General features: G+C 42.4%; 2 protein-coding genes across 5 annotated transcripts in view; one reads left to right on the plus strand and one right to left on the minus strand.

Moving 5' to 3' along the window:
* Window positions 1-6,564, plus strand: part of efemp1 (EGF containing fibulin extracellular matrix protein 1) — a 23,363-nt gene extending 16,799 nt beyond the window's left edge. For 2 of the 3 annotated variants that reach the window (XM_019859892.1, XM_019859893.1), the window contains exons 5-11: window positions 218-340; window positions 655-774; window positions 1,785-1,904; window positions 2,237-2,356; window positions 4,151-4,277; window positions 4,361-4,553; window positions 4,892-6,564. In XM_019859892.1, coding sequence (XP_019715451.1) covers window positions 218-340; window positions 655-774; window positions 1,785-1,904; window positions 2,237-2,356; window positions 4,151-4,277; window positions 4,361-4,553; window positions 4,892-5,053 — 965 coding nt within the window. In that variant the 3' untranslated portion in view covers window positions 5,054-6,564. The remainder of the gene's footprint in view (window positions 1-217; window positions 341-654; window positions 775-1,784; window positions 1,905-2,236; window positions 2,357-4,150; window positions 4,278-4,360; window positions 4,554-4,891) is intronic. The other variant, XM_019859894.1, reaches the window with a different exon arrangement.
* Window positions 6,565-7,128: 564 nt separating this feature from the next.
* On the minus strand, window positions 7,129-9,328 carry tppp3 (tubulin polymerization-promoting protein family member 3). Of its 2 annotated transcripts, none has more exons than XM_019859895.1 (4): window positions 9,202-9,328; window positions 8,305-8,500; window positions 7,726-7,879; window positions 7,129-7,447 (listed from the first exon to the last, which is right to left on the minus strand). In XM_019859895.1, the coding sequence occupies exons 2-4, from the start codon at window positions 8,490-8,492 to the stop codon at window positions 7,253-7,255; spliced, it is 537 nt and encodes a 178-aa protein (XP_019715454.1). In that variant the 5' UTR covers window positions 8,493-8,500; window positions 9,202-9,328; the 3' UTR covers window positions 7,129-7,252. The 2 variants fall into 2 exon arrangements, with proteins under 2 accessions (XP_019715454.1, XP_019715455.1); XM_019859896.1 differs by lacking the exon at window positions 9,202-9,328 and adding an exon at window positions 9,149-9,173.
* Between the last annotated feature and the right edge of the window lie 2,371 nt (window positions 9,329-11,699).

An 11,699-nucleotide genomic window follows, 5' to 3' on the forward strand; every position in this document is an offset into this window, starting at 1 on the left:
AGCGGTGTGTTTGTTGTTCCCCTGGTTTGTTTTTTTTTTTTTTTTTTTTTTATCAATGCGTGTAGTGTATGACCAAACCAGTGACAACCCCCTCGCCCCGACAGTGTTTTCATGATGCAAAACCTCATCTTGCGTAGCATTGCTAGGCTTTGTTTGCCATATGTTTGAGGACACGTGTGTTTGTGCGTGCGTGCGTGTGTGTGTGTGTGGAGCGCAGACATAGACGAGTGCGCAACAGGCCGGCACACTTGCGGGCCCGAGCAGACTTGCTTCAACATGAGGGGCTCGTTCAATTGCCAGTGTCCTGCGGGCTATCAGAGGAACAGAGACCAATGTGTAGGTCAGTCTTTCTCATTTACTAAAACATCATAACTGTGACACATACATCCTCGCATACTAGTTGCGTAACGGAAAATGACTTTCCACTGTCCACTGTAGTAGCCGCTATCCCCCAAAGGGTTAAAAGCCATGACATACATCCATATTTTCTTTTTGAGGAAGTTACAGAGGTAGTTACGATTACTACTGCATTACCGTTTTCACCACGTTGAAGAATTGCCTCGGACATGACTTTCAGGCAGATGGACTGTAAATCGAACGACCCTCAAAGGAACCGTTCACATGGTGCGTGTGTGTGCGCGTGTCTCTCTGCAGACAGAGACGAGTGTGCGCAGTCCAACTACTGCATGCACACGTGTGTGAACACTCAGGGCTCGTACTACTGCGAGTGCAATGCAGGTCACCAGTTGGCCACCAACAACCACAGCTGTATTGGTAAGTCACGCAGAGGACGAGTATGCATGTGTGTGTGTGTGTGTGTGTGTGTGTGTGTGTGTGTGTGTGTGTGTGTGTGTGCGTGTGTGTGTGTGTGTGCGTGTGCGTGTGCGTGTGCGTGTGTGTGTGTGTGTGTGTTTGGAAGTAGTAAAAAAGCAGCACGGTATGCTTCGTTGACGGTGACATCGTTATTTATCTTCTGCCAGGTTCAATAATACGGAGGCCAAGTGAACCGCAGGAGTCGTTAGTTGTCATCGTCATCGCGTATGTTAGAATGCTTGCGAGGACCAGGAAATAAGACCACACACATCTTGACTAAATCACGGCACGGCATGGTGGAATAAGCAGGCCAAATTATTAGGGACACCGCTGCCATAATTCTAAGTATACATTCAACAGATTCTTCATGAACAAAAAGTTATTATTTCATTCACTGCCATGGACATTTATATGCGTCATCTCGTATGAATATCTTTGTCAAGTACATTTTTAACCAGCTCGGCGTGGAGGGGAGGATCTCGCTCGGCTTGTCTGTGAAAGTCAAGCTTTGACATCACTGTAATGACAAGCGGGTGCCTTTAGATGGCAGCGTTGCATCACTTTGGATTTCAGATCGTCACAGCTTTTGGGTTGAAGATAAAGAATAAGGCAGTGAAACTCGGCTTGTCACCTCAATTCTGAGGAAGAGAGAAAAAAACAACAACAGGCTGGACAGTGGACAAGTTCGGACATCTCGCATTCCAACAGAGTGTTTGTATGAATGGGATAAATTGAGTATGGTATAGGTAATAGAAAGTGTGTGTGAAATTAAAAGTCAGAATGAATTATTGACCTCAAACTTTTCAATGGTGTTGTTTGTGCAGTACAACACAGCCCTTGCTTTTATGGGAAACTGTGTTAGGTCCTCCTGCTGACAGACTGCCAGCCCAGCATTTGTCTACCTGTGTATTAATGTAACTCATTAATGCAGAATGCGCATCCTAACCAGTTGCGTTGTCTCACGTTGTCAGATGTCAACGAATGCGACACGCAGAATCCATGTCAGCACCACTGCTACAATCTGATTGGCTCCTACATGTGCCAGTGCAACCAAGGCCACGAGCTGGCCCCGGATTTGGTCTCCTGCCAAGGTAAACACCATGCATCACATACATGCACTGCCACTAGCTTTTCCCAAAGGTTTGGAAACATTGGGTTTTCTGGGTGAAATTTCTGAATGAACATAAAATTTGACCTTCTCTAACTGTTCAGTGTTTCACTGCTTTTTGCATGGCTTGCTGCTCTCCTACAAGGAGCTGAATGGCAAAATTCACAATTAAGTTCATCCGGAAAGTTAGTAATGCAATTCTTGTTCATTAAAAAACAAGGAATCAAACAAACAAAAAAAACACACGAAAGCTCACTATCCATAAATTTTTGTGTATCATGACGTCATTATGTATGTTGTATGTTTTCTGTGCAGACATTGACGAATGCAACTTCTTCAGCTACATGTGTCAGTACCAATGCATCAACAGTCCGGGAAGTTTCTCGTGTGAGTGCCCAGAAGGATACCAGCTGCAGGGCAACAGGTTGTGTCAAGGTATTGCAACGTCGTCCATCAGTCAGTCTTCTCCAGTACTCCCTAAACCATTTTTTGCGCCGCTGACCAGTTTTACTTAAAGCTATAGTCCATTCATCCATCCATTCATCCATCCATTTTCCATACCGCTTATCCTCACTAACTGGAGTCTATCCAAGTTGACATGTAGATTTCAGTGTCATCTTTTTAGCTAGGTATTAGCTGACCTAATGGAAGCATGTTCAGATTGAACAATAGGGGTCCCAGGATTGACCCCTGGGAAACACCACTGGTCATAGCCATTTAATCTGAGACACTGGTACAAATTTCAATGAGGTTTATATTGTCCTCGATCCAGAACTTGAACTAGTTTAGTGTTGTACAAGAGATTCCCAATGAGTGTACGAACTTCTGTTTTAGGATTACATGTAAGGATCACAGTAAAAACTGAGAGATTATCCTCTTCTGTGTTCAGGCGGATATGATTTGTCACCATGATCAGAGCTGTCATTGTTATTACCTCTATCATTAACATTTTTAACAGTACAGGCAATAATGTAAGTCACATTTTAACCCGATCAGAAAAATCAAGAGAATCCATGTCAATCAATGAACCAATTATTTTGCGCGGCTCATGATTAGAACGAGGCCTCCCCTCTGAAACAGCACAACAAGCCACCAACACATCAACACAGTGTCTCCCCTCTAAGCCACCTCACTGAATTCACACACACGCACACACACACAAACACACACACACAGTGTTGGTTTTTTTTGAAGTGGATTTATTTGATGTTATGTTTTTGCCCCCACTGCCTCAGTCAGGTGCAGGCCTCTCAAGGGCTGTCCATGAATCGTGCCGTTTGTGCGAGGAAGGAGATGAATTCACGTTGCTGTTCCACAAATAGATCTGTGGTTTGGGCTACCTGTGACCGGGCTAATTTTTTTTCCCGGCCTTGCTCCTAACGCCCCTTAGCGTAACTGGCGTCAGCCGTACAGGATTCCCCCCAGAACTACTACTGAATGGCAGGCTGCATATTTTGGTACCTTCTGGTGTGTTCGTAGTAGCTCCACTCAGCTAGCAACTGTGCCACGTACATCATCTGGAGCAGTACATGATCAATAACATGATTAACATGACAACTGTCGATCAGAAAATGCTGCTATGACATAGGAAAACTTATGCTACTTCATCTAGCATCTTTCTTCTGCCTACACATGACTACATTTTTGAACTGCGAAAACATGTCTGCTTAAAACCTTGCCAGGATTTTTATTTTGGGCCATGACAATGAGGCGCTCTAAAGCGGCCATGCAAGAACAAAATCCCTGTCCACACGCTGACTACCAAGTCAAACTTTTTTTTACTTCCTCCTTGCTCTTCTACCTTTCTCTGCATGACGTGCGCACTCATGGCAGGCAATAAGGCACTCGAAAGTCACCACACCAGCAGAATATCCAAAGGGATTCTGAAATTCTGATTCCGGAAGATGCATTTTCGAGCTGCAGGCACAGCTAACTCGCCAAGTGAACATCTTAATCGCCGGATAACCACTGATGAGATCGAAATGAAGATAAAAGACTGTTAGGAATAAAAAAAATAATTTAACAGAACAAATACTCTCCATCAATCCACTTTGTAATCCGCTTATCCTCATGAAGGTCGCGGGCATGCAGGATCCTATCTCAGCTGTCTTCGGGCATTAGGCGGGGTAGACCCTGAACTGGTTCTGGCTCACACACACACCTCGGGACAATTTTTAATGTGTTCCATTATTTTCACACAAAGTCGTTTCTTTGTGGTGTCATGACCAGACGTGAACGAGTGTGAGACGGGCACACACAACTGCCAAGACGATGAAATGTGCTGGAACTACTACGGCGGCTTCCGCTGCTATCCCAGAAACCCCTGCGAGGCACCTTACACCCAATCCTCGGAAAAGTATGTCAATGCCACACACTCGTTCTGCGCCGGCGTTGTCGCTCAGTCACTAAATGTCGGACAATTGCTTTGCCTTTGCGCAGCCGCTGCATCTGCCGCTCTCAGGCCAAGTGCCAGGGCCTGCCGCCATCCATCGTCTACAAGTACATGAGCATCCAGGCCGATCGGCCCGTGCCCGCTGACATCTTCCAGATTCAAGCCACCAACATCTACGCCAACACACACAACACCTTCCGGATCAAAGCCGGTAATGAGGCGGGTGACTTTTTCCTCCGGGTAAGTCGTACGGTTTGCTGAGATTTGTACAAAACAATGTGTTGTTCCGAACTCAATTAAAAATCAATGAATCAATTTTCCCCATTGAAATGAATTAAAATGATATTCCAGCCCCTCCCCCTCAAAAAACTTTTTTGGGGGGGTGGGATATGGTTTTAATTGAAAAAATAGTACTGTATTGTATAAATCATGCACTTGAAGAACAGTTGGGTCAAAAATTGGGGTAAAAAAAAAAATGGACCGGTCCACTACTTGAATCAATTGGCCCCAACTGGTGTATGTGTGCCTTTAATGGGCGTGGCCAAGTGAGTGAACTACCTTCCTTCTTCCCCCCGCAGCGTTCTAGCAACGCCAGCGCCATGCTGGTGCTCACCAAGCCCCTGTCGGGCCCCAGGGAGTACGTGGTGGACCTGGAGATGATCACGCACCACCTGACCATGAACTACCACTCCAGCTCCCTGCTGAGGCTCACCGTCATCGTGGGGGCGTACGCCTTCTGAGCGCCTGCCGCCGTAACGCAGCCAAAGTCTGTCTCCGCCTAGCATACTGTACATTTCCCATACCTTACGTTATTGGTCATAAAATAGGAGAGCTCGCAATCTGTCGCCACCGCACGACGATGAAGAAGCCGAGTGGACGCGCAGTGATGACTTTGTAATTTCGCAGCACTGTGGCAAGCCATTTGAGCATTCATATCTGGATAGGAGAAGTCTACACACCCCTGTTGAACCGCCAGGTTTTGTGATTTAAAAAAAAAAAAAAGAGATCAAGACAAAACATTTCAGAACGTTTTACTCCGTTAGTGTGTCCTATAAGGTGTACACCTCAACCAAGAGAAGTGCTTCTAAGTTGCCACAAAAAAAGAGTTTTAAAATACTTAAAAGGACTTATCTGGATCGGATCCAGACTGAGATAGATTTGACATTGTGTTGAATGCCTGTATGAACATAGACAATTTCGTCCAAATTGGATATAAGGTGACACACCTATAAACACCTGACCATGTTAAATGACATTATCTGGTTTGAATCCAGATTCAAACAGGTTTGATATCCGACAGTATGTATTGAGCCTGTTTGAACAATGCATGAATGAATATGTATGAATATGCAATTGTGTTGGCAGTCATAAACGCCGGTGGGATTTTGCAATGTTTTATTTTGCTTAAATGCGCAAACAGGATCAGATCTAGCTTTAATTTGAGTTTGCATACACAGGTTTTTTTTTAAATCATATTATAACATATTTCATCAAAAAGCTACACATTCATGAAACATCTATAGATACATTAAATAATGTAAACCCAGCCGAGGCACAATTATATTACAACGTTTTTAAATGACATTTTTCACCACCGTCGTCGTCATCATCCTCATCACAATCAAGAAGTTGGTGTGCCGTTGTGCTCATGAGTAACAATTTCCCAGAAAGCTTCAGGGAGGGTATCTTGCCAATGAGTCGCTTGGTTCAGACGCATTAAGTCATGTACATAGCTAGGAGTGCGTGCGTGCGCGTGTGTGTGTGTGTGTGTGTGTGTGTGTGCGTGTGAAAAAAAGCTGCCTCAAAGGGTGTCGTTAATGTGGCCGAGCTGTTTATACTTTGCACCGATGCACTTCCAACGCCAATAACAGGAAATGTGGACACAGGCTAGCCAACAGGCCGGCCGGTGGGTCACTCAGCCCCAGTGTTGCTTCACACATTACATCGTCGTGGCTCTTTAATGCAGCACATATGGAGGATGTGTGTGTGTGTGTGTGTAGGTGTGTATGTTACTCACTTAAAAAAATGTATCATCATCTACCATCGTGCCTTAAAGAGACAGGAGCAAAAAAATTCCCCTATCACGCTTAGCACTAATCCATCTGTTAATGCTTTCCATATATTGTTTATATCAATATATTTTTTTGGGTCTCATATTTAAAATATATTTTTTGAAATACGTAGCTTGTATCGAATGTTTGTACCCAGAGGAGCAAAAATTATATTGTGGAATAAAATGATTTACAAGAAATACTGCCTTTAAGCGTCTTTTAGTTGCAATTCATTTTTTTATTATTTTATAAGACCCTTGTTTGAATACAGTATATGATCAGTACTAGTAGTGCTTTGAGATACAAGCTCAATTCATTCTTTGACATTCATAACTCCAAAAAATACACTGAATGATGATGACCTTTGACAACTGCGGAAATGTGATGTCAAAAATGTACTTCTTTGATGTAGTGGGGAATTTCGATAATACATATCTTACACCCAAAAAAAACCCCGATTTAGCTGGGATATAATCGGGAAACTAAACAGTACAGTATATAGATATCAGTGGATTTTTTTAGGGAGAACCAACTATGTTTACAAAAAAAGCCTCAAAATATTACTTTGGCGTCTGGCTTCGCCTTGGTGCAAAGAACATGTTGAACTGAAGTTAAGAGCTTCATTTTGGCAGGCCATAGCGTTGTCTAATAGGAAAAAAGTGCTTTGCCGCCATCGTGTGGCATCTATGGGCAGTTACAGACCTTTTTTCTGTCGGCATCACTCACACACACACACACACACACACACAAGTAGCAACAGGAAGTACAGTATTTAATTAAATTATGATTTTTATTTTCTTTCACTTGGCAGGAAGTAGCACCCATTGAACATGTGGGGGTCAAACTTGAAGGCTGCTTATACTTCCTGATTGTGTGTACGCAGTGGATTCATTTTTCATCCCTCATTTTAGCATCGTACGTCCCTTCATTTTTGTAGGAGCTAACGTATCCTGAGTCGTTGACAATGTCCTCTCGGCCCTCGCGTCCTCGACCTCGTCCGCTCTCGTCAAAGCGTTCCTTGTGTGACCCCGTGTACAATGACGTGTCCGTCAGACGTTCGACGCCCCCAGCTTTTACAGCCTTCTGAGTAACACCAAAAAAAAAAAAAAAAAAATTGACAATACACTCACACTTCACAGTGGCATGACTGTAGTTACAATTTTACACCTTAAACAGAATACTAACGCTAATTCTAACCCAAACGTCGATGCTAATGCTAACCCTCACGATTTTGTTTTCCCAATCCAATTTTTTGTCTATTTTCTTTTTTTTTTTCGCTGAAGAAAATCATGTAATTTTTCCAGTAAAAACTCAAGACAAGATTCTTGTTCTTGTGTTGTCGTATTTTGTGTTTTCCTGACCGTGACTCCAAATTTCCTGGGCTCTCCGGCCTCTACCAGCTGGTACATGGCCGTGATGGCCTCCTCATGGCTTTTGCCCTTGAACCTCTTTGGCGCTAACTCCTGCAGTGCTTGCAAGAACTCATTGAAGGTGATCACGCGGGATGACTTCTGCCTACACGAACACAAATACACAAACGCACTTGAAGACTCAATGACTTGATGGAGGCCTGGAGTGCCCTTTACCACCAGTTTTTCCCCAACCTTGAACGAAGTGAGTGACATCAAGACCCTGGAATCGGTTGCATTGGTTCTTTAGCATGCAGTTAGTTCAGTGTTGGCATCTCAATCATGCTCCTTGTGAGAGTTTCCATTTTGCGTTGGTTTTAACAGTCCCATTCAATAAATGGCAAACGCCACTTTGGCGAATGCATTTTCAGACGTTTTATTAAACGGGACAGTCAAACTCAACAAATTCAACAACTGCAAGAAGCTGCTGTTGGCCACAACTCGCGCTATAATGCTCACAAGCAGAATAACAGACCCTGACTTCACTCCCCGAACTACTGCTTGGGGAAGGTGCGATGCAGACATTCTCACTTGACTTTGGAGAAGACGATGTCAACGTCAGTTCCGTTGACGTTCTTGCCATCCATGATCTTGCAATCCTTGCAGAGTTTGGCCCAGTTCTTCCCGTTCATTTCCTTTCCGCTGGCCATGGTGTCTCCATGGACCGCGAAACGACTAAACGCGCCTAACAGCGACTCCGAGTTCACGTTCTCTGCCATCACTTGGCCTGCAGTAAATACAAACACAATGACAATACGATCATAAACGGAAGTAAAACCAGAAAAGGTAGAACAAAAAAAATAGAAGTAGATTTCGAACAAGAAATAGAATTAGAAGAAGAAAAACAGAAAAAGCTGACAACAGAAGTAGAACCAAAACTGAAGTAGAATTGAAAGAGGTCTCAGCAGAACTAAAAATAAAACGAGAAGTATAAACAAAAGTAGACATAGTAGAACAAGAAACAGGACTAGTAGGTAAAAAAAATAGAAAGAGAAGAAGTAGAATACAAACTAAAAGAATTTTATGTCATTTAGCTGTTTGAAGATAAATGAAAAATTGAATGGTTCAAGGTATTGTATTTTTTTTCTAAAAAAAAAAAAACGGCGATGCATTTTAACGTGATAAGATGCCATACTAAAACCCTTTCGTCGAGAAAAAAAGCACATTTACTTGGCGGCAAACTAAACTTCAACGCCTCCTCACTATATCGAAGAGGAAAGACGTGAACACGAGTCGGGAAAAGTCGGAAAAAGCCGAAAGAACCCGAAGTCAGCTTTCCAGTTTTGCGACCTCACGCGTCAAACAGCAAAGTTCCCTTCATGACATTTCAAATATTTTAAAGAAAAATGTATTATCATTTGATGTCGCCAACCACCTCTGCAATGTTTTCCATTGCCTGGGTCCTATGTGTAATTTCAAGCGACAAACCTTGAAGTTGTCGTTTCCTAAACGTGGCGAAGATTTAATTTGAAATGAGGCGATTCCATTGACCGACAAGCACCAGCGGCAGAAACACAAACAAAATAAAAACGTTTGAAAACATTCCTTATGTTTGATATTTGTCACGTCTGTGACGTCACACCAACGCGACTTGGTCTGTCTTGATTTGGCGCGCGGACGTACGTTTCGTTGCCATTTTTTGCATTACGTCAGTTAAATATTACGTATTTGCGTGAATGTTCGCGTGAGACATGGAATTTCATTTTGTATATATTCAGCATGCAATTGGTGAACGTTTTCAGCAAACCACAAAACAGATTTTAAACTAAAATACGATCTCTCGCGCGCGCACACTCACACACACACACACACACACACACACACACACACACACACACACACACACACACACACACACACACACACACATTTACGGTAATTAGAATACATTGGGCGTGGTTTGATGAGAAATTGTTACTCAATGGTCGCGTTGTGTTCTGTAAAACCGTCCGTGATGTGTCATTGTTTCCCATCTTTCGCCCCCGCTCTTTTTTTCTTCTCCGTAAGTAGGTGAGTCAACCCCCCAGGAGGAATGATTTAACCCCCCCTCCCCGCTGTTTCTACTTTTTGCAACCTTTTCTAACTTTTCATGTTTGTCAAGAGATCAATAATGAGACTCTTTGCATGCACGTGAACAAATCAATCATAATCACCATATTCGTTCAGTTGTTCAAAACCAGATTTGGGGGATTTTTCTGGAGTAAAAAAAAACACTTAACAAATCACGCACTATTAGGGGTTTCGAAGTAGTGTAGTGTTTTGAGCTTGGGTTAGGGTTTCAAAACTTTGAAAAGTAAAGTTTCAATAAAGGTTAGGGGTTCACGACATGGTTTCAAGGCAGCGTTAGGATTTCCAAATCATGTTTCAAGACATGATTCAGATTTCAAATTGAGTGATAAAGTTTCAAGAAAGGGTTTCAAATAAGAACAACAAAAAAAAAAATGCTGACATCATTGAGTGCGAGCTCAATGACCCTGTGAGGATGAATTGAAATCTGATTGTTGACAAGACAGTCCCAACGCTAATATACTTTTGGCCAGTACTACCCATGCTAAATGCTCCGTTAGACATGGAAACACATTGAGGCTGAAATCCAATTGGATAAAAAAATTGAAGCAGAAGGAGCATTGCCTAGAGAAAATGCTACAAAATGAAGCTAAAGGACTCGTAGGAAAACATTAATGACGCTGTTTGTCTTTCTGTTTGAGTTGTTGTCCTCTGGGGAACATGTTAGTGTTGTAGCCTGGTTCCATTTGATGATAAGCAAAACATACATTCTCTTATTACTTTGACTCAACAAGACAGGCCCAGGGCGTGGAGACGGTGTAATTATATCCTGACAATTAATGGGCCCGCTCCCCAGAGAACCGCAAACCTGATCTTTTTTTTTTCTTTCTCTTTTCGTCGCTCACGAGGGAAGCCTTTGAATGATGACATAATTACAAGGCCGAACATGCTGTAGAAGTAGGAAGATTATATCTTGTGTTTTTACTAACAAGACAACTCAAAATGGTAAGTGGCCGCCATACCCACACTGAAGGAAGCTGGCAGCTCCAGTGTGGAGGCAAAATATTGTCTGCCTCACCTTGTACTTTGTATGCGGATTTAAGTGCTCAGCAAAACGAAATAAGTACCACACAAATATAGAAAACATTACCGAGACTATGGAAAATATGAATGGATATTAGAAGTGCCCAAAAATAAAATTGTGGAGAGTGCGAGAGAGAGAGAACAGTCGCAAGTTGGGTAAAAGGGCTTTTTATGCATTCTGCTACACCAGACTGGACATTTATTTAAATTCTTGTCATCGCTCAGCAAAACTAAATAAGTACCACACAAAGATAGAAAACATTAGCGAGACTATGGAAAATCTGAATGGATATTAGACGTGCCCAAAAATAAAATTGTGGAGAGCGAGAGAGAGCGAGAGAACAGTCGCGAGTTGGGTAAAAGGGCTTTTTATGCATTCTGCTACACCAGACTGGACATTTATTTAAATTCTTGTCATCCAAACGGAGAGATTTTGAGACAAATTATACAACATGCATTTGTTTTGCATGATGTGTTTATAAAAATATGTGTTCAATATGTAGCTGTAGGCTATTTTATGTTGACAGTTGTTGCTGCCTCTTGGCCAGGACGTCCTTGAAAAAGGTTTAGAATGTCATTGGGATACTGTATTTCCTGTTTAGCAAATGTTCAACGAAAATAAAAATTCCAATAAAAAGCTCATATCACAGAACTAAAATGGAAAATAATTTTATGGCTTAATCCAGGGGTGTCCAACTCATTTTTGTCGCAGGCCACATTGTAGTTACGGTTTCCTTTGGAGAGCCGTTATGAATTTTGGGAAACCATATAAATGTTTAATCCCCTCCACATATTACATACACAGTGCACAACAAATAGATGAATAACTAGTTTTA

The sequence above is a fragment of the Hippocampus comes genome, unplaced genomic scaffold (assembly GCF_001891065.2).
Source record: "Hippocampus comes isolate QL1 unplaced genomic scaffold, H_comes_QL1_v1.1 scaffold64, whole genome shotgun sequence".
In the NCBI taxonomy this organism is placed as follows: domain Eukaryota; kingdom Metazoa; phylum Chordata; class Actinopteri; order Syngnathiformes; family Syngnathidae; genus Hippocampus; species Hippocampus comes.